Genomic DNA, 21,233 nt, shown 5'->3' on the forward strand with positions numbered 1-21,233 from the left:
ACACCTTTGGAGTTTGTGGGCGGGGCGGAGGGTCGGGAAGTGGGGAGCGAGGAGGTTGCGAGGGGAGAGGAAGTGACGCCAGTGCCTCTGGGAGTGGGACAAGGGAAGACAAGCAGGGCAGCAGGGGGCAGGGGGGCTACAGGGAAAGAGTGAGGGGGACATGGGGAGGGGGGGTGGAGTCTCCTTTGTTAATTAAGATCTGGAGGGGGAGGGGATGGGGGGAGACTGATTTGGACTGGGGATCCTCGTCTGGGGGGAGGGGAGTGTGGTGGGGCGAACCAGGTCGCCATCGCCAAAGGGGGGGGCGAGGGGAGAGGGAGTGGGGGCGGGGGGAGGGTCAAGGGGGTAGACAGGAGGGGAGGGCGACCTGGGTTTCTTGGGGGCCATGACGGGTGGGGGGTTGGCGATGGGGGGGGTGGAGTGAGGCAATTGGGGAACGTGGGGCCAGTCTGGGGGGGCCTGGGGTTGGGGACCCATGGCAGGCGGTATGGGGGGAATGGGGGGGATGGGGCTGGGGGTTCGGGGGTTGGCATTAGCGACCTGCTCGAAGGGGGGGGCACTCAGAAGGGTGGGGGAGGGGGCCACAGAGGGGATGGGGGAAGGGGGTGAGTTGGGGGGACTGGGGGTCGGTTTTACTCCGGCATGCTGGACTCCACGTTTTTTTCTTGGCAGGAGCGGTGGGAGAGGGGTTCGGGAGAGCAGCTTGCGGCTCCGGTTCACCGAGGGGATGGGCCGGCTCTGCCTTGTAAGGGCGGTCGTGCTCCAACGAGGGACCCAGCAGGAGAGCACGTGAGATGGCGGGGCAATGGGTCCCTGTCTGCCCCACCCCGAAGGGTCGAGATGGCTGCCGGGGGGCGGGGAGTGCGAGGCAACATGGTAGAAGCAGCTTGCGGGTCATGTGTGGAGGATGGACGGAGAGAGTGTTGATTTGGGTGCGTTGATGCGGGTGTGTAGGGAGAAGGCGGGGTTGAGCCGGGTGGAGTCCCCAGGGGGCGAACAGGAGTGGCGGGGATTGCAAATGAGTGGGGATGGGGAGTCAGAGGAGGAAGGGGAGATTAGGAAGGGGGAAGGGGGAGCAGTAATGCTGTTGGCAGTGTATTGCAGGTACTATCACGGCTGGACGCGCCCAGAGTAACGGCCCCCTCGGCTCCACTGGTTAGGCGGCAGGATCCAGTGCGGACGCCGGCCTTGATGCCAGGTAAGGTTGGGGAAGGAGCGGGGAGTGGCTTGGGCAGGAAGTGATGCGCGCACGTGTCGGTAGGGACGGATGCACGGGGGGAGGACTTGGTGCAGCTGGTGAAAGGACGTTACGTTGACGGACATGGGGGTGGGCCCAGAAGGGGTGGTGCTGTCGGCGGCCCCAGCGTCGGTGACCACCGGGACGGGCAGCGAGGGGAGCGAGGCGGCGGGAAGTGCGAAGCCGGTCGGGGCAGACTCCGGGGAGAAGGAGAGTTGGGTGGTTCCGGTGCGCAAGCTCCCATATATGGGGGTGACTAAGCCCCTGGGGGCCCATCTTTCGCTGGCAACGAAAGAGAAGATATGGAAGGGGGAGTACGTGGAGATGTTGAAGCTCCTTCACAGGGAGCTAACGTCTAAGGAGGAGTTTAAGGAGGAGGAACAGGAGTTGGCCAGCGCCCCAAGGTGCCGCTGACAATTGACAATTGGTCAGCGGCATTTTTAATATACGCTAGCGTATATTGCGAAAAGTATCTGAACAGGTCCATAGCGTTGTTCAAATACATGGATGTGGTCCAGAGGGCGCAGGTGACTTATGGCGGCTACATGTGGTCACATTATGACGAGGAGTTCAGGGCCCGGATGGCGTCGGACCCGGACGCGAAATGGGGTGAGCTGGACTTCGACTTGTACCAGCAGACGGTGGGTGGGGCAAAGTTCGGCCGCACCGTCTATACGGCCAGCGGTTTGCCACTCGCGCCGAGCCCCTTTTCAGCTCGCTCCACCCTTGGGGGGGGGGGACAGAGCAGAGGGCCTGGCAGAGCTCTGTCGGGCCTGCTGGGACTTCAATAAGGGCGCGTGCGGCAGGCAGGTGTGTCATTTGCTCAAAATGCACGAAAAGGCATCCAGTGGTGCACTGCTGGGGAGTCAGAGGTCCTTCGGGACAACAGCTGGCAGCGACAGGAAACCAGACAGGGGGGCGGGGGGAGGCAGTGGGGGAGCTGGAGCTATGGGAAAAGGCTTGTACACCAGTTAGGCTCGACCGGATGGAGCCATTGCTGGCGGCCTATCCGCGGGTGGATGATGCGGGGCTTCCGGGAGGGTTTTCGGTTGGGATACGAGGGGCCGCGGATTGTGCGCCTGCACGGACAACTTGAAGTCGGTCAACGCTCGCAAGGGGATTGTGCACAAGAAATTGTTCAAGGAAGTAAAGGAGGGCCGGATGGCGGGCCCCTTCGCTGAGCCGCCTTTGCCAGACCTGATTATTTCCCCGATCGGAGTGGTGCCCAAGAAAGAGCCGGGGCAGTTCAGGTTGATACAGCACCTGTTGTGGCCGGTGGGGTCTTCAGTGAATGACTTCATATCGGCAGAGCTCGCGTCGGTGTCGTACTCGTCGGTGGACGTGGCACGGAAGATTGTAGCGGCGGTGGGAACAGGGGCCATGATGGCGAAGTGCGACATTAAGTCGGCTTTCAGGTTGCTCCCGGTGCACCTGGAAGATCACCAGTTGTTGGGGATCCAATTTGATGGGGGCATTTTCGTGGACAAAGCGCTTTCCATGGGGTGCTCGATCTCCTGTGCATTGTTTGAGCGTTTCAGCTGAAATCGAGGCATGCTGGTGGAAGCTTCTGCTCCTAATGATGGTTACAAAGCGGGGCTGGTCCCCTGAATGACTTTTACATCCAAAATTGAGTTTTAATGTACAGCCAACAGCGCGTCCACTTGGATTGAACATTTGTGTACTGCAATTACCAAGAGGCTTTGCAGCCATGCCCACTGAGGCAGGTGATTAAAAGAAGACTGCACGAGCAGCAGCGCTGTTACGAACTAATGCCACTGAAGAAAGGTGATTCCTGAAACGCGTCTGGCAGTGATTTAATGGATTCGTGTGCGTTCAGAATGGGCTTGCTGGCAAACCTTCAATAAACAAACGTGAGCTGAATTTCTCTTTGTGTGGCCTTACCTTAATTGGGATCCTGTCTTTGTTGGATGAATAACGGCCGTGTCCCGGTCGTGAGGTGAAGCCCACTGGACTCAGCAGGTCTGTGTCTGCATTCACTAAATGCGGCAAAAAACGGAACGAAGAAGAAGCTGAAATTGAGGCAGGCTGGTGGAAGCTTCTACTCCTAATGATGGTTACAAAGCGGGGCTGGTCCCCTGAATGACTTTTACATCCAAAATTGAGTTTTAATGTACAGTCAACAGCGCGTCCACTTGGGTTGAACATTTGTGTACTACAATTACCAAGAGGCTTTGCAGCCACGCCCACTGAGGCAGGTGATTAAAAGAAGACTGCACGAGCAGCAGCGCTGTTACGAACTAATGCCACTGAATAAAGGTGATTCCTGAAACGCGTCTGGCAGTGATTTAATGGATTCGCGTGCGTTCAGAATGGGCTTGCTGGCAAACCTTCACTAAACAAACGTGAGCTGAATTTCTCTTTGTGTGGCCTCACCTTAATTGGGATCCTGTCTTTGTTGGATATATATATATATATATATAGATATATATATATATATATATATATATATATATATATATATATATATATATATATATATATATATATATATATATATAACAACATTTACCCTTTAGGTGATTGAATAAACCATCCATACATTATTAAAATGAATTTACTTTAAGAAACAAGAGGGATTTATGTAATGTGTGCATAAATGTTGCCTTTCAAGGTAGGTCTTAGTCATACTTATACACAAATACTCAAGATGTCATCTGTATGCAATGTGTAACGTGTATCTCATGTACTGACATCTTCCATTTATTCGTAAGTTGAATGTGCCCACGCATATTAAAGGTGCACCATTGTGTAATAACTTGTCTTAATAGGCCGTTTTTCATTCTGCATAAAATGAGTTTTTCCAATTTCTGCTTCCATGTCTTTTAGTTGCAGGTGCAATTCACGTGATTTGTTAGTTTGAGAATAGATACAACACTGTATTAGAGAGAGAGAGAAGAGAGAGAGAGAGAGAGAGAGAGAGAGAGAGAGAGAGAGAGAGAGAGAGAGAGAGAGAGAGAGAGACAGAAGGACCTCGACAAGAAACAGGGAGAGCCAGATTGTCAACTGAAAGTGCCCATTCAGCACTGTTGCAAAGAGTCACAGGTGACCAAGGAAAATACTGTTCCCATGTCTGGCCTGGGAGAAATCGTTAATGTTTCAGCTCACAGCATGAGAATGGAAAGAACAATAGAGCACCTGATGATGCGAACAGAGGGATGTTACTTTGGAGATTCTGGAGGAAATAACTTGTGTTCACACTGTGTGAGGTTACACCACTTTTCTTCGAACTTCGAGAGATTTAGATCTCAAGTCTTATTCCCTTTGATTCTTTACTGAGTGTGGCTTAGGGTAACACTTTTTCCCTGATCCAAGAAGACTCTTGACCGAGCTTCTGAAATGCTGATACCTTCCTGAACTCCCATGCAATTTTCTATTTTTCTGCATTTCCCTGCTTTTTTAGATCCTTTAGTTTTTAAACCATCCTCTTTAGTTTGGACTTTAACATAGATGATTTTATACTTAACTCGTGTATAGAAGAGACAATCAAACTTTTTCCCTGAGCATCAAATTCTATTACTGATCTTTTGTACTGGGGTGACTAAACTACTTGGCTGCCTTATACTGGTACGCCTGAACGTCTTTAGGAGATTGGGTTATCCTGTTGTTATTCTGTATCTTTATAGCATGGTAATAAGATCTGTTAGCCTGACTGCTCACTTGTAATAAACCTTCTTAACTTTAGTCACTGATTCCTGGTCCTTACTGTGTAGCCAGATGGGTTGTACTGGTAATGAAACTGATTGCTTTAATGCTAACTACCTCTGTCTCTCAGTCAGCGAGTAAAGGTCCGAAAATGTCCACCGGATAACAATGGCAAGAGGGTTGGGCCAGCGCTGCATAAAATGCGAGGAGCAAAGGCAAGTGTTATGCCATGCCAAAGGAAGAGACACCCCCTCAATGGAACTCATAAGAGAATGAGAGCCTTGGAAGTATTTAGAAAGCATCAGGATGGTAATTGTTAATAAATAACAGATGAGCAAATCAGATATAATAAATTAAAAGTAGAAAAAATAATCGAGATTGAGGGAGGTTACTTCATATTAGTTGTAAAAGGGAAGTAACTGAATAATTTAATCTATGTGAGATATGTAGGCTGAATTCAGTGGAATTATTAGGACCTCATCCATATGGATTAAAAAGCTGCAGCCATTCTCATGGTCAGTGTAAATACAGCACATAGTTACCTGCTATTAAGAGTCTGGTTGAGAGCATATTAATCACCAAATGCTATGGACGGACTCAAACTACTGAAAGATGAAAAAAACTGGGGGTTTAAATCCGAAAGGGACAACCTTCATTTTTTAAACTGTCTGATTATTGAAGATCTATGGGATGAGATGCATTTTAACACCTAGATGTTTACATACACTCAATCAATCAATCATAGGCATTTATAGAGCGCTCTACTTACCCGGAGGGTCTCAAGGCGCTAGGAGGGGGGGGGGTGCTGCTGCTACCCGAACAGCCAGGTCTTGAGCTTCTTCCTGAAGGCGAGGTGGTCTTGGGTCAGGCGCAGGTCGGTCGGGAGGGAGTTCCAGGTCTTGGCGGCCAGGTAGGAGAAGGACCTTCCTCCTGTTGTCGTTCTTCGGATGCGGGGGACGGCGGCGAGTGCGTGACTGGCTGATCGGAGGTGTAGTTTGGGAGCATAGAAGTTGATGCGGTTGTTGAGGTAGCTCGGGCCTTGGTCGTGAAGAGCTTTGTGTGCGTGGGTAAGGAGACGGAAGGTGATTCTCTTGCTGACCGGGAGCCAGTGCAGGTCTTTTAGGTGTCCGGAGATGTGGCTGTGTCGTGGGATGTCGAGGATGAGTCTGGCTGAGGCGTTCTGGATCCGTTGGAGTCTCTTCTGGAGCTTGGCGGTGGTTCCGGCGTAGAGGGCGTTGCCGTAGTCCAGTCGGCTGGTGACGAGTGCCTGGGTGACAGTCTTCCTGGTCTCGGTGGGGATCCACCGGAAGATCTTCCGTAGCATGCGCAGGGTGTTGAAGCATGACGAGGAGACGGCGTTGACTTGCTTGGTCATGGAGAGGGAGGAGTCCAGGATGAAGCCCAGGTTGCGTGCGTGGTCTGTCGGTTTGGGTGCGGTGCCCAGGACGGGGGGCCACCAGGAGTCGTCCCAGGCGGAGGGCGAGGATCCCAGGATGAGGACTTCCGTCTTGTCCGAGTTCAGCTTCAGGCGGCTGGTCGACATCCACTCGGCTACCTCTTTCATTCCTTCGTGAAGGTTGGCTCTGGCGGCGGCGGGGTTGTTGGTCAGGGAGAGGATGAGCTGGGTATCGTCGGCGTAGGAGATGATGTTGAGGTTGTGTTGGCGTGTGATGGCCGCGAGGGGGCTCATGTAGACGTTGAAGAGGGTTGGGCTCAGCGAGGATCCTTGGGGGACGCCGCAGATGACTTCGGTGGCCTCTGACTTGTACGGTGGTAGACGGACTCTCTGTGTTCTTCCGTCGAGGAAGGAGATGATCCATTCCAGCGCCTTCTCCTGGATTCCGACGTTGCTGAGGCGCTGCACTAGGGTGCGGTGGCAGACGGTGTCGAAGGCCGCGGAGAGGTCTAGTAGGATGAGGGCCGCTGTTTCTCCGTTGTCCATCAGGGTTCGGATGTCATCGGTGGCAGCGATGAGGGCGGTCTCGGTGCTGTGGTTGGCTCGGAAGCCAGACTGTGAGGGGTCGAGGGATCCGTTCGTCTCGAGGAAGGCGGCCAGCTGCTTGTTGACGGTCTTCTCAATGACTTTGGCTGGGAACGGGAGCAGCGAGATGGGGCGGTAATTCTTGAGTTCGGTGGGGTCCGCTGTTGGTTTCTTGAGTAGAGCGCTGAGTTCGGCATGCTTCCAGCTCTCAGGGAAGGTGGCGGTGGTGAAGGAGGTGTTGATGATGTCCCGCAGGTGGGGTGCGATGACGGCGTCAGCCTTGTTGAAGACGTGGTGAGGGCAGGGGTCGGTCGGAGATCCGGAGTGGATGGAGTTCATCATGCGGACGGTTTCTTCGGTGCAGATCGGAGTCCAGGCGCGGAGGGTGGTGGTGGGGGGCGGTGGTTCGGTCGAGTTGGACGTGGCGTTCGTCGGTTGGGTGTTGAAGCTGTTGTGTATGTCCGCGATCTTGTTGTGGAAGTAGGAGGCGAGGGAGTTGCAGAGTTCTTGCGATGGGGTGATGTCGTTGTTTCCTGCGTTGGGGTTGGAGAGCTCTTTCACGATGTTGAAGAGTTCCTTGCTGTTGTGTGCGTTGTTATCCAGCCGGTCCTTGAATGCAGTTTTCTTGGTGTCGCGGATCAGTTGGTGATGCTTCCGGGTGGCAAGCTTGAGGGTGGTCATGTTGTCCGGTGTTGGCTCCCTTCTCCAGGCTTTCTCGAGGGCTCGGCAGTTCTTCTTGGAGCTCTTGAGTTCGTCGGTGAACCACGGGGCCTTCTTGCTGCCGGGTCTGCTGGGCGGGGTCCTCAGTGGGGCGAGTTGGTCCGCGCAGTTGCTGATCCACTTCGTGAGGTTGTCGGTGGCCTGGCTGGGGTTCGCTGAGCTGGCGGGAGGGTGCTGGCTCAGGGAAGCGGCGAGCTGATCGGCTGTGATCTTGCTCCAGCTTCTGCGGGCGACCTGTTGCTGGTGGTGGTGGGTCGTCGTTCTTCTGAAGGTGAAGTGGACGCAGCTGTGGTCCGTCCAGTGGAGTCCTGTGGCGTGGCTGAAGGCGATGTCTTTGCTGGATGAGAAGACGGCGTCGAGTGTGTGTCCGGCGAGGTGGGTGGGGGTGGTCACCAGTTGCTTGAGTCCGAGGTTGGCGAGGTTGTCGAGCAGGGTGGTGGTGTTGCGGTCGTTGTTGTTCTCCAGGTGGAAGTTGAGGTCCCCCAGGAGGATGTAGTCAGCGGAGGGGAGGGCATGCGGGCTGACAAAGTCGGCGATGTCCTCGCTGAATTGGGTGCGTGATCCCGGGGGTCGGTAGATCAGGGTGCCTCTGAGGGTGGTCTTCGGGTCGGTGTGGATCTGGAAGTGTAGGTGTTCGGCGGTAGTCAGGATGTCGTCGGTGTAGGTCGTGATGCGGATGGTGTCCTTGTGGATGATGGCGATGCCTCCTCCTGTCTGGTTGGCGGTGCGGTCCCTCCGGGTGATCTTGTAGCCCTCTGGGATGGCGATGGCGATGTCGGGTGCTGAGGAGGCGTTCATCCAGGTCTCCGTGAGGAAGGCAACGTCAGGAGCAGTGGTGTCGATGAGGTTCCAGAGTTCGATGGCGTGTCTGTGGACTGAGCGGGTGTTGAGCAGGATGCACTTGAGGTGGTTGCTGGTGGTGTTCGTCTTGGCGGGTGCTGGTGCGAGGCAGGTCCGGATGCAGGTGAACTTGCAGGCGGTACAGCAGAACACCAATGTATCAAAAGAAAATCTTCTGATTCAGTTCAACTACTTTAAAGTAGATAACAAAATTGTGCATGAGACCCTACTTTGAATCCAAAAAGCTGTCACTTTGAGGAAAATACCTATCATGAGACCACTGGAGTCAGTAGGAGGCATTAGAATTGTGGAACGGTTCAATTGAATGTATGACCTCGATACAATAAAGGAAATCCAACAACAAAGCGGTTCTTTAGAGCATTTGGTCAACATTTTCTAAATTTAATAGAGATCAGATTGTATATTTTACTTTAGAGTCCATGCATTAATTTTTTTATTTGTACAGTTATGTATCTACTTAGCTATTTAATTATATACTGTATGTAAGACCGAGCATGAAATTAGGTAGGTCAAATATTCTGCAACAACCAGTAAATCTACAAATTGTACTGTTTGTTACTAGGATCATTATACTGCTATGAATAAAGCTTTATTTGTAACATGGGGATATTAATGGGATCTAATGTATTTCGTGTCTTCCTTCAGACTACCATTTGTGTTAATTTGTCACGTTCCAACTTGACTTCTACTCTGATGCTGTGTATTGATATTAAGTAATCTTAATAACCCCCCCCCCTACCACTCTCTGGCATGTTAAATGGGGGCATCCAAATGCAAAAACATGTTGAGAGTCATGTTCAGCAGCAACCTTTAAAGTGTGGTTGCAGTAAGTATTCCAAACAGAAGCAACACCGCTGGTTCCGCCTTCAGAAACATCATTTCAGCTGACCTGATGCAAATGGTTTTAATTTAGGTAACGTAAGAGGATATACAGAGATGTCTTTTTACAAACAATGTTTGTATGTTTAACATTCATTTATTCAAGTTATCTTCAGTGTACACAGGCATTCTTATACCCAATGCATTTTTTTTTATAAAACAGATAGACATGCTCCACAACCCAGCTTCCTTTCTTCTTTGATTTTATGTTGTCTTTGACCATGTACAGTGCTCTTCTGTGTTTTGGTTAGGTTTGCACTACAGAAACACAATGGAATTTCATACTGAGCTGGAAAAAATAGACATTTTAACTATGTGAAGGCTAGAGTTGGATGTTTCATTGTTTTAGTAAACGAGGAGCTACATTATTTTGAAACCACATGAAACCAAAAAGGACTCCCATCGTTTTTGGAAAATTTTCGTTGTAAGAAAAACTGATAGACTCGGCTAGCGGTATCTCCACAACTACAATTAGCTCTCCTTCTTCCATGGTGCCCCCTCCTTTTTCGGTTTTCATACTGTCTGTTACCTCTGCATAAAACATGGTCTGCTTTGAACCCGCAACACCAACTGCAGATCTATGAAAAAGAAAAGAAAGATTGTATAAATATTTTCCAACTAACACATTTTCACTTATGTAACAAACATCCCAACTGTAAATATTTGTTATTAATCGCTGTGAAAAAATATGTTTGCTTTTCCATTTTCCCTTTTTTCTATTTGAAATTTTGTTTTTTAAAATTAATGCCTGGGTTAAATTTTTGTTTAGCAGCGTAATCTTACCTAATTTACAGCATCTTCAACTACGCTTGTTATGTGAAATTCCCGAAAACAGAACATTACGCATGGTCATATCATTAAAGACTTTATGCAAAAATCTTATTGTGGGAGCAGAGGATAAATGCAAATCACCAGAATACAAGCAGATGTTGTTTGTGGCACCTGTGATTTTTGTGCGCTTTTTAGATACAGCACTGAATGCAGGATCTCCATTTCATGTCAATGTTTGCAAACATTTGCATAATTACACCAAAATTATGCAAATTTTGCGCACTCATATTTTTTATCTTAGCTTTGGGCGTGAACTGCTGACCAGCTCCCAATTCCATGTGCTCTATAAAACATCAGATGTTCTGGACAATAACTCCAGATGAAGTGAACTGGGGTGGAATATTAATTGTTATGCATACACCCAACAATGATTCAGGACCTTTTGTTTTGAAAATTAAACCATTAAGGTAATACAGCCAAAACTGAAAGACCGAATGGGTTTAATGGTTGAAATAGCTATCACGAAAAAAAAAATTGAAGAAATATTGGAATGATCTTAGATCAATTTCAGCATTAATTTGTGGCTAGCAACTTTGCTACGAGGGACTATTCCCATCAATGGGGTAGCAGAATATGTGAAATTACTGAAGCATGCCACTCCTCCCCGAGTCATTTGACAGTGAAATTGTGCCTACAGGCACCATGGTCGGACTTCTCCTATTAAGTGGCAAGGTAGTGTGGGAGTTGAGAGTGCTTCTCATGCCATTTAAGCTCCATGATAACACTTTTGCGTAGAGTGGAGCAAGGCAAGTAAAAACACCCTTGCCTAAAGCTGTCTGAAGAACATAGATTTATTTTGTTGACACAACTCAGCCATACAATCTACAATATTTCCTCTATGTTGTGTGAGCAGCCTCAGTCTTCTCTGCCCACCTGATCCTACAGCAGCACTCACCACCAGTCCATGAAATGTACACTGGGCAGCCTCTGACCTGATACACCTGAGGCAGCAATGTGGGAAATCACTCACTGTCCTGCTCCCTACGCAGACAGCATCAGGCTCTTCTACCCTAATTCGCAAAGACACTCCACCCCTGCCACAACCGTGATGTTGGGTGTGTAACATCCCAATATACCTGCCCCCTATAATCATCTTGCTTATCTCCACTTCAGTGCTAGCAGCCTATGCTCCAGTTCCCCTTCAGTGCTGGGGCAAACTTATCACCAGATCTATTTCATGGTCTACGAGTGCCAATCCTTCTCTCAAATCTTGATACAACACCAGCACACAGACATGTCTGCTCGTCTAGACATTCTGCAAATGGTGGTTCACTCGTTAGTCCTTCGCCATATCCATCCACACTCCTGAGGGATTACCAGCTAACCTGCCCCATCCCGAATCTCCGGTATTTGCTTACCCACTGCTTCACTAATTACTCAGGTCCTTCCTTTTCCCAGTTCCTCCAAGAGCAGCAGGCAAGTATTGGAAAAGCAAGATTCAGAGGTAGAGGTCATCCTTAAATTTCATATCCTAATATGGGCTTGGCTTGCTGAGTGCCTGTTCTAACACTCTAGAAACTGCCTTGTCACTTTCAGTGTCACCTGCAGTGCAGGTGATGTTGGCAGCAGTGTATATGTGTGTTTCTATTGTTTTATGTATCAAGTCAATTCCAAGGTTCTTCTAGACTGAAGTTCCCATAAAACATACACCCTCCAATAGTACAGGATGGCAATTGCCCGTTCACGGGCACTGTAAAGATATACAAATTGTGATGGTTTAAATTCTAATGAGGTGCGCAAGGCCTTTATCTGCCCCCTTCAGAAAGGGAGGTTGACTAACCCTCTGCAAAATCACTTCTGTGCGCCATACGTGGAGGAATTTACATACATGGTGTATCTGGGTACATGCAGCATGTGTGTGGCACATGGTGTGTTGTGATACATGAATGAATGAACATTTGCTGTGTGGATGGTGTCCTTCCTGGGGATATAGTGTCTTTGCCGCTAACAAAAGTTAACTTATAATGTTGAACCGTTACAACAATATTTTGAACGCCTTGGACATATGCTATCAAGTGTACACAACTAACAAAGAGCATATCAGGTTTCTACAGGTGTGCACATTTGTGGAAGAACATGTTGGTGCTGGACAGAAAGACACCCTGCAACTCTTTGGCTTTCTCAAACAGGTTGTACCCACACATCAGTATGGGGGTACAGGATTACCTTAGATTCTCTTTCGCGAATCCAGGTGTTCTAAATGCAAATCATTCTGAGCTAAGCCTATATGGTGACTTTCTATGTTGCTTATTTTAAGTCTTGAAAAAGCTTGAATGGGGACGAAACGCATGTAGGGAACAATCTGAAGGCTGATAAACAAAGCCTTTTTTTGGTCATAAAGTCTGACATTTGCAAAATTACAGGCTTTCAAAAATGCAAGTTGTAGGGGGCGTGGCTACCACAAAGAACAAGATGGAGGTTCCCAGCTGAGCTCCGCTACCTCACCGAGCATGTGAGGAGGATTTTGTCTGCCTCGAGGCACGACCTGCTTTCACCGAGCGGAGCATGCCTTCCACTTCATGACAGCTCCCATTTGTCAAGGTGGGTGACTTTCCACATCAGTTTGTGCCAAGCTCAGGACCACAGAGACAATGCAAAAAGCAGGCCGTAACAATTTGAAAAGCAACAGAGTTAGTATAATGAGATTTATGGTCCAAACTAAGGGCCTCATTAGGATGGCGGACGGACGCAGGTGGAGGGACCGTCCGCAGTGGCAGCGGCGGTCCCTCCGTGCGAATTAGGATGTGACCGCCACCCTGGCGGTCACCTCCTGGATATTTAACATTGCGGCGGGTGCTGCTTGAAGCAGCACCCACCGCAAGGTTAAATATGCATGCTTACCGTTTGCATGCACAAAAGGGCCGGCACCGCGCGGTGCCTGCCGCCTTGTACATGCAAATGCGGGGTACCATAGGTACCCCCATGTGCACCCCCCACCCACCGACACCCTGGGGATCCGCAAGGGCCCCCCAGAAGCAATTTTCCAAATGCTTTTTCACGACGGTCAATCCGCCGCGGAAAAGCATGTTTCTACACACATTGTAATTTGGCTGGCGGTGTTTGCGGAAAACACCCCGCAGATCAGCAGCGGACGGACCTGCCGTCCGCCGCGGATCCCACCGCCATCCTAATCTGGCAGCGGGTGTTTTGATTGGCCGCAGCGGTGATTCCACATCCTCCGGGCCGGCGGTGGCTTCCGCCGGCCTGGAGGATGCGGAATCACCGCAAACCTAATCGGCCCCCAAGGTTCTAAGCATATATTTTATAAAAGTATTAACTAACATTTAGAAGCTGTAAAAGGAAAGAATTTTGAAAAGGGAAAAAAGGAGCGCAAGAAGAATTACTTACCTTGATAACGTGTTCTGACAAAAACACTGTACCTTGCCGTGCATTACTCATCTAAAAGTGGTGTTAGACTGGATCTCTATGGGGCGTAGCTACCTCGCCGAACAAGATGGTGGCTCCCAGCTGAGCTCCACTACCTCACGGAGCATGTGAGGAGGATTTTGACCGCCTAGAGACCCCAACCTGCTTCCACCAAGAGGAGCACGCCTTCCACTTCACAGCGGCTCCCATTTGTCATGGTGGGTGACTTTTCTCCTTTTGTCTAGGCTGTGTTTGCCGCAACTTCGTTATCCTGACGCGGGCGGCCGCCATTTTGTAAGTGAGGTGTGCCCCTGTAAACTATCCCAGGATCACCACATCGTCTACGCCAAAACCCTACTTTGAACTTTTGTGCAGCCACCTGCAGAATGTAAAATTATTCCTACCTTTGCCCATTAACAAAGAAAACCAGCTTGTCAGTGCATACTGCAACAAGCATGGTACTTCCTGGGCATACATTTGGACTCAGAATGCAGGGTGGGTGACAAGCCAGTGCGACATTACTGAACAGTGCTTTCTGTGCCAGTAGGCATCCTTCTCTCCTGGTCAGATGTAACTGCAGCCAGCTGAACCTGTTCTTTCTAGATTTATGCGCAAACAGTACCAGCGGTGTGGTGGCCATCTTATAACGATCGACAGACTCTTCTCAAATTTATAAGCACCCCTGAGCAAATTAGCTGCAGATTATTTAGGCATTGTTAAAAGATCAATTAGTGAGGGGGAGTGGCTGCTGCACCGAATGTGATGACGACTTCTAGCTGAGCTCCGTTGCCTCACAAAGCATGTGAGAAAGATATCAACCATTTTTCAACTCCTTTGAGACCCTGACCTATATCCATCAGGCAGAGTATGCCTTTCGATACATGGCAATTCTTGTTTGTTGAAATAGGTAATTCTTCATCTTCTATCTTGGCTGGGTTTGCCACAATTTTGTTTTCCTGTGGCGGGTGGCCGCCATTTTGTATGTGTGGCGTGCCCGTGTTACCTGAGAGAGAACCTCCTCAATGTCTACGGCAGGATACTATTTCTAATATGGATATTTAGCAATAATTTCATATTTGCTATATTACTTAATACTATTTCATAACACCTGAGGATATGAGATAAGATAAAATAGGAGTAGCATCTTTAAGGTTGTGACTGTGACCTACATCAACACTTTATGTGAAACATCCACATACCCTCGCTGTATCCTATAATATTGAGCCACTTATTTATGGGAAGAATCTCTACTGTTGAAAATCATCCTCGTCGTCAAGTTTATTTCGTCAAGATGGCTGGTGACTCCATTTCCCTCACAAAGACATCTTCATCTGGCGCCAACCCAAAGAGAATCAAAAGTGATCCCCCATCTCCAGTCCAGTCATCTTCTAATCCGGTCTTGGATTCAATCTTGGATGAACTTTGTGTAAAACCGTTCAGGAGCACGGCCAATGAAAAGTTGCAACTGATTGAAGATCGATGGATCAATATGGAAGGTAAGATGTCCGAAATGGAACAGCGCATAAGTAATCTTCAAGATGTGGCTACTAAAAGTCCCTTTGTTGGAACAAGAATACCATAAACTTAAACTTCACACTGAGGACTTAGAAAACCGTAACAGAAAGAAAAAATATTCGGCTGTATGGACCTGCTGCAAAACGCTGAGGGTCCCGATCTACTTTCTTTTTTTAAGACATTTTTGGCTGACCTTCTCAATCTTCAATCTTTCACTCCCCACAATATCCAACATGCCCATTGTCTTGGTCGTCCTTAACCTCATTCCAACAAGCAACAGGGCATTATTATGCTTTTCCTTGAATTCATTGACCTGATGCATTTTCTAAAAGTTGCCGAAGAAAAACATCTCCGTCTCTGGTCGGGCCATAACATCTACATCTCACAGGACCTTTCTAATGCTACCAATGCTAGACGTAAAGAATTCCTAGCCCTCCGTCCACAAATGAGATCTATGAATATCCGTTATGGCATCCTGTCTCTGCAAAATTACCCATGAAGGTGTATCCCGTTCATTCGCAGATCCTCTCAAACTAAAACATTTTTTGTATTCTATCACTAGAAAACCTATGGACATAAATGTTCAATGCCCTTAAAATGTTCCTTGTTCTTATACTATTGGACCGTTAGTGCTTCACGTTTTATTACTACTTCTTGTTTTGCTCTTTGTAATTCTTCATCTATTTATGATGTTTTATGAGGTCTAGATCATTTCTCCTGTTCTATCCTACTTTTTCTATATCGTATATTGTCTTATTCTCTATATTTTTCTATTCCTCCTCATCTCCACTTTTCTCGGTTGTTGCTCTTGCTGTTGATTACAGATATGCCCAGTTCTTGTTTCTTTCTCTTTATACTACAGATCTGGCTTTTTGTCCCTTTTTTCCTCTCCATTTTCTACTTTCTTTTTTCATTCCTTCCGGTTTTGTATTCTCCCTTTCACCATCCCTCCCCTCGCTTATTTTTCCTTCCTTACTCTTATATTTGTATGAGTACTTATTTCATGTTCGTTCGATAACTTTATTTCGGCCACCAAGGACCATAAAAGTTCATAAAATACATATAATACAGGATTTAAGATAATAAATAGGAGTATCGTTTAGAAATACACTATGTATAAAGATTAACAAATACATACAATACTATACAGAGGATAAAACAAGGATTAAACTTAGAATTCATTATCGAACATCATATTGAATTTAAAACAGGAAGCTCATGCTAGACACTAGGTACAGTAATCAATTTCGTACGTCTGCGCCACATTGCATTCAAAAATTGGGAAACTGCAAAGATAATTGGAGGGTGCGTATCGTATTTTAACACCCTAAATGCATGTGCACATTGGCGGAAACCTATGTTTCTACAAATTGCAATTAGCCAGTGCTTGCGTGAACCCTGGTACGCTGGGCAGAAAAAGAATACATGAATTTCATCTTCCAGGCGATAACCACAGGCAGGGCACTTCCGGCTCGAGGCTCTATCCCATTTACTGGTAAGAGCTCTAAGTGGAAGAGTGCCAAGTCTAAATTGCATATACAATTTTTCGTGCTACTGCAAGGAATATTAGGTCTAAAAATTCCTCTCTTTTATAATCTACTTTGACATGGAGGAACTCAGAAGTCAGTCTGCCCCCCACTGAACTATTTTATGTGCATCTACATTTTCATTTTCATTTTATTCTGTTGCCCGACTTATATGATCAATGTCTTTTGTCTTCAATGTTGTTTTTCGCAGCTCGTCACCATTGTGATCATTCCCCTATTCTTTAAACAGTACCATGTTTAATGTTGTATCGTGGAACGTCCGTGGTCTGGGGCACCCTGTCAAGCGTCAAAAGGTACTTTTTCATTTAGCAAAACTTAAATGTCATGTTGCTTTTTTACAGGAAACTCACTGTAATGATGTTGAATCTCTTAACCTCAAACGTCAGTGGGTGGGTCAGGTTGTTTTTTCTCCAGCTGTTAACCGTAAAGGTGGCGTCGCAATCTTGTGTCACAAATCTTTAAAATTACAAATGAATTCTACTGAAACTAATAAGAGTGGAAAATGGGTAATACTTCATGCCACGGTCTATAATAAACCTGTCACCTTTTTTAATAAATATGGACCAGTTAAACCTGATCCAGATTTTTGGCACAGTATTAAACTAAAATTATTTTCAATCTCTAATTCCAATATTATTGTTGCTGGAGATTTTAATAATAGGCTTGACCCCTTTTCTGATAGAAAATCAGACTGTAAATGTAAACCTGATAAAACTCATAAAGCATTTCAATCTGCTATTGCTTCTCGTCCACTCTATGACGCTTGGAGAACCAGTAATCCTGATTGTTACGAATTCACATTCTTCTCTAATGTTCACCATACTATGTCTCGCATTGATTATGTATTGATTTAAAAAACCTTGTTACCCTCGCATCAATCTGCTGAGATTGGCTCCATTTTTATTTCCGACCATGCCCCAGTTTCAGTCTCTTTTGATTTATCCCTTGCCAATTCCAAACACAATAGGTGGAAATTTAACAATTCCTTGTTGGCGGATCAATCTTTTATTTTAGAAGCTACTTCCTTTATACAGGAGTTTTTTCAACTTAACAAACCAAATGATACCTCTATGCATAACAATTGGGATGCCTTCAAAGCCTCATTTCAGGCTTTTACCATCGCCTACACTGCTAGAAAGAAACCCCTTTTACCCTTAAACCCTTTATGCTTCCAATTCATGTTTTCTGACACCAACTGTACATGGTGTCCATCAAAGATTAAATACCTCAGTGTATGGTTTTTCTCTACCATTCCCCAAACTCTAACCCATAATATTACTGCTTTAAAACTTAAGATTCAAAACTTACTCTCATCATGGTCCCTACAATGGTCGGGCAGGTTTGACACTATTAAAATGATGATTGTACCGGTTATTCTATTTCTGTTATGTATGTAACCCTTTAGAATTCACAATTACTACTTTAATCAAATTATTTCTATTTGTACAAAATTTCTTTGGAACAATAAACCTGCTCATATTGCTTTAACTAAACTAATTAAACCAAGGAATGAAGGGGGTGTACGATTCCTCAATTTTAAGCTATATCATAATGCTTTTCTAAATAGACAAGTATTTGCATTAGACAGACAATATCATGAGTCTACGATACCCAGTTGGATTACGTTTGAACGTTCCTTATTACATTACTTTTCTTTTTATGACATCTGTTTTATGTCCAATTGTACTTTTATATCTAAATACCCTACTTTGAAATATTCCCAATATTTGCTAAACTCACTGTTTTTGGATGGGTCTAACTTTCACAAAGCCTTTCTCGCCTCATCTATTTAGTACAACAAATTTATCAAGTTTTGCCACAAGTCATTTTATTTCAAACACTGGAGAGAGAAGAATATTATATACGTAAACCAACCTGTATCTTGTGGTTCAGTCTTGCCTTTTGATGCGCTACAAGACCTCTATGACCTACCTTCTTCCTGTCTTTCTCAATACTCTCAACTGTCACAGGCACTTCAATCTGTCCTTTTATCTAAAAAATGTCCTACTATGGATACTCCATTCATTTCCTCAACTCCTCTACGTAACATCTCTTTCGACTTCAATCCTAACGCCTCTCTTATCTACAAACTTTGATCTACTTCTATCTCTGATAGATCAAAATCCAATACTGAACTATCCTAGGAACTAGACCTATCTATCACCCTCTCTTCTCAAAAATGGGACAAACTTTGGCAGAAAGTTCTTTCCACCTCTAGATCTGCTAATATTACTCAATCCTTATTTTTTATTTATAACAGAGCTGTTAGAACACCAATATTTATACACAAAATTAACCCTTCTTCCACCCCCTTTGCTGGTCTTGCCTTTCAGTCAATGGTACATTATCTCATTTGATTTACTATTGTCCTAATGTTCTAAAATTTTGGGGATCCGTCTGGATTAAATGCTCCAAGATTTTTCAATGATCTATTCTCCTATTGTTTCAAAATGTATTTCTTGGATCCTTATCTATTGATTCACATGATACCGTGCCTAACCTAAAGCTATTTGATCTTTTTCTTGCACTTGCATTTAAAGTTATTCTTATGTGTTGGAAAGACAATTCTAAGATATGTATATTAACATGGTGGAATCTTATTTGTGACAAACACAGAATTTCTACTGTTTCATCTTCATCTGTAGCTCAAAGAATTAAGTCTGATTTACTTGGGTTACCCTTTGCTACTTTTCTATCTACACACTCTTCTTTACACTAATTGTTTTTCCTATGAATTCTTCTATTTTCCTTTCTTTGTTTTTATTTCTTTCCCCTCCTCGTTTTTCCTCTCTTCCTTTATCAATCTAAAAATTATTTAGAAACATTATTTATTTGCTAGGTATCTAATGTTATTTACTTTTTTGTTGTTACATAAGGCGGTACTTGATACTCTCTTATCTATAATATGTATTATTGCTTCCATTTATTGTACACTCTGCCATGTTCTCTCTACTCCTTATAATAACTATGTTCTTGATACCCCTTTGTTACTCAATAAATATTACATAACTAAAAGAAAATGCAAGTTGTAATGCACTAAAGATACACTGTGAGACATAATTGGCTTTCCCACTCACAATGTACACATAGTTATTTCTTTATCAAGGATAAGGAGTTGTGAAAAAGGTATCAACCCTTGCTAAATTCAGCTATATATATATATATATATATCAATACTTTGTGACTTCAATTGTTGTTGCAAACCGTTGGCCTGTTAAGGGCCTGTCAAATCAGACTGCATAGATCTGCAAAGTGGAAGCAGCCCAAGATGGACCTGCTGAGTGCACAGGGGTGAGGGGCAGTAAACAAAGGTGCAGGATACAGGTGCACGCTGAACCTTCTCTTCATTAGCAGTATGCCACTTATTTTATATGGAAGATCATGTTACTTTCAAGGGAGAGGGTTTGCCATTGTACCATTCTGGCAATATGAACGTAGGGGTGGAGGTATTGTGTCCTTCATATGTCTCAATCAGTGCATTAACTGGTATTTGGAAGGATTCACAAATAGAATCACTGGTTCATTAATATTAATGGGTAGGGATTCAGTGAATCCTGATGAATCCCATTTTTGCACTGTGAAGGGTTAGTCAGTCTGTTGTACAAGATGATAGTTCTGGGTGGAATTGCAGATACTTCAGGAAAAAGTGTGCATTACTGACAGATGTGAAGTAGTGTGGCTCACTGGTTAGAGGCGGCAGACCCGAGAGCAGAGGACGGCCCGGGACCAGGGTTCGATTCCCGGTGCGGCAGGTTTCTGGACCAGGGTCAGCGGACTCGATAATTCTCTCGCCTCGGTGCCCACTCTGATCAGCGATCACACTCGGCAACTCTGGGCATTAGCTTGCCTCATCTTCACTAACGGCCCCACCAGACCGCCGGGGATGCCTGGTCTCACCCTGGAGATACCCATTAAGGGACCATCTCTCAGGGAAGTCAGGAAGGGTTTCGCAGCGGTCGAAGCGCCTTGGGACCCTACGGGTAAGTAGTGCGCTATATAAATGCCTATACATTTACATACATTTACATTTACTGATACAATTTTTATTTTATTTCTGCTTTTGTGAATCAATGCGGAACAGAGAATTTTTGAGAGGTAGAATGAATATATATATATATATATATATATATATATATATATATATATAAATATATATATATATATATATATATATATATATATATATATATATATATATATAATCCCACTTCCAGGTAGCACACACTTTAAGAGAAGCCGCAGAAGCTGAAGTGAAGTTCATTTATTGAAATTCCGCACCTTGCCAGCAGTCACGAACATTAGGTAACAGCATTTCAAACATGTAGGCCAAACGCGTTTCAGGATTAAGACTCCCTTCATCAGTGGCCCATGCAGGAATGAACACTAGCGCTGATTGCATCACAGTTTTGAACACCCACCTGCCCTGATGGGCGCGGCTCTCCCACAGCCTTCTGGTGCGTGTAGTTTTTAAGAACATTACCCCAGTGGGCGCGCAGTTTTCTTTCCCAAGTTCAGCAAAATTAAAACCCCAGTGGGTGAATGCTTGACACTCTGCTGCGTGGCTGCCCCGCTTTGCCGGTGTGGAAAGAACTTGTGCACTCGTTGCAGTCCTGAATTGCAGCTTGTGCTCGCT

The 21,233-nt window shown here is 45.9% G+C and overlaps 1 protein-coding gene across 1 annotated transcript in view; it reads right to left on the bottom strand.

The window, feature by feature from the left end:
- Positions 1-8,813: 8,813 nt before the first annotated feature.
- The window catches only part of NUDT14 (nudix hydrolase 14), a 584,870-nt gene continuing 572,450 nt past the window's right edge, over positions 8,814-21,233 (bottom strand). Inside the window, exon 5 of the mRNA XM_086937918.1 lies at positions 8,814-9,919. Within this exon, the coding sequence (XP_086794044.1) occupies positions 9,679-9,919 (241 nt within the window). The 3' untranslated portion in view covers positions 8,814-9,678. The remainder of the gene's footprint in view (positions 9,920-21,233) is intronic.

This window comes from Lissotriton vulgaris, chromosome 9 (assembly GCF_964263255.1).
Source record: "Lissotriton vulgaris chromosome 9, aLisVul1.2, whole genome shotgun sequence".
In the NCBI taxonomy this organism is placed as follows: domain Eukaryota; kingdom Metazoa; phylum Chordata; class Amphibia; order Caudata; family Salamandridae; genus Lissotriton; species Lissotriton vulgaris.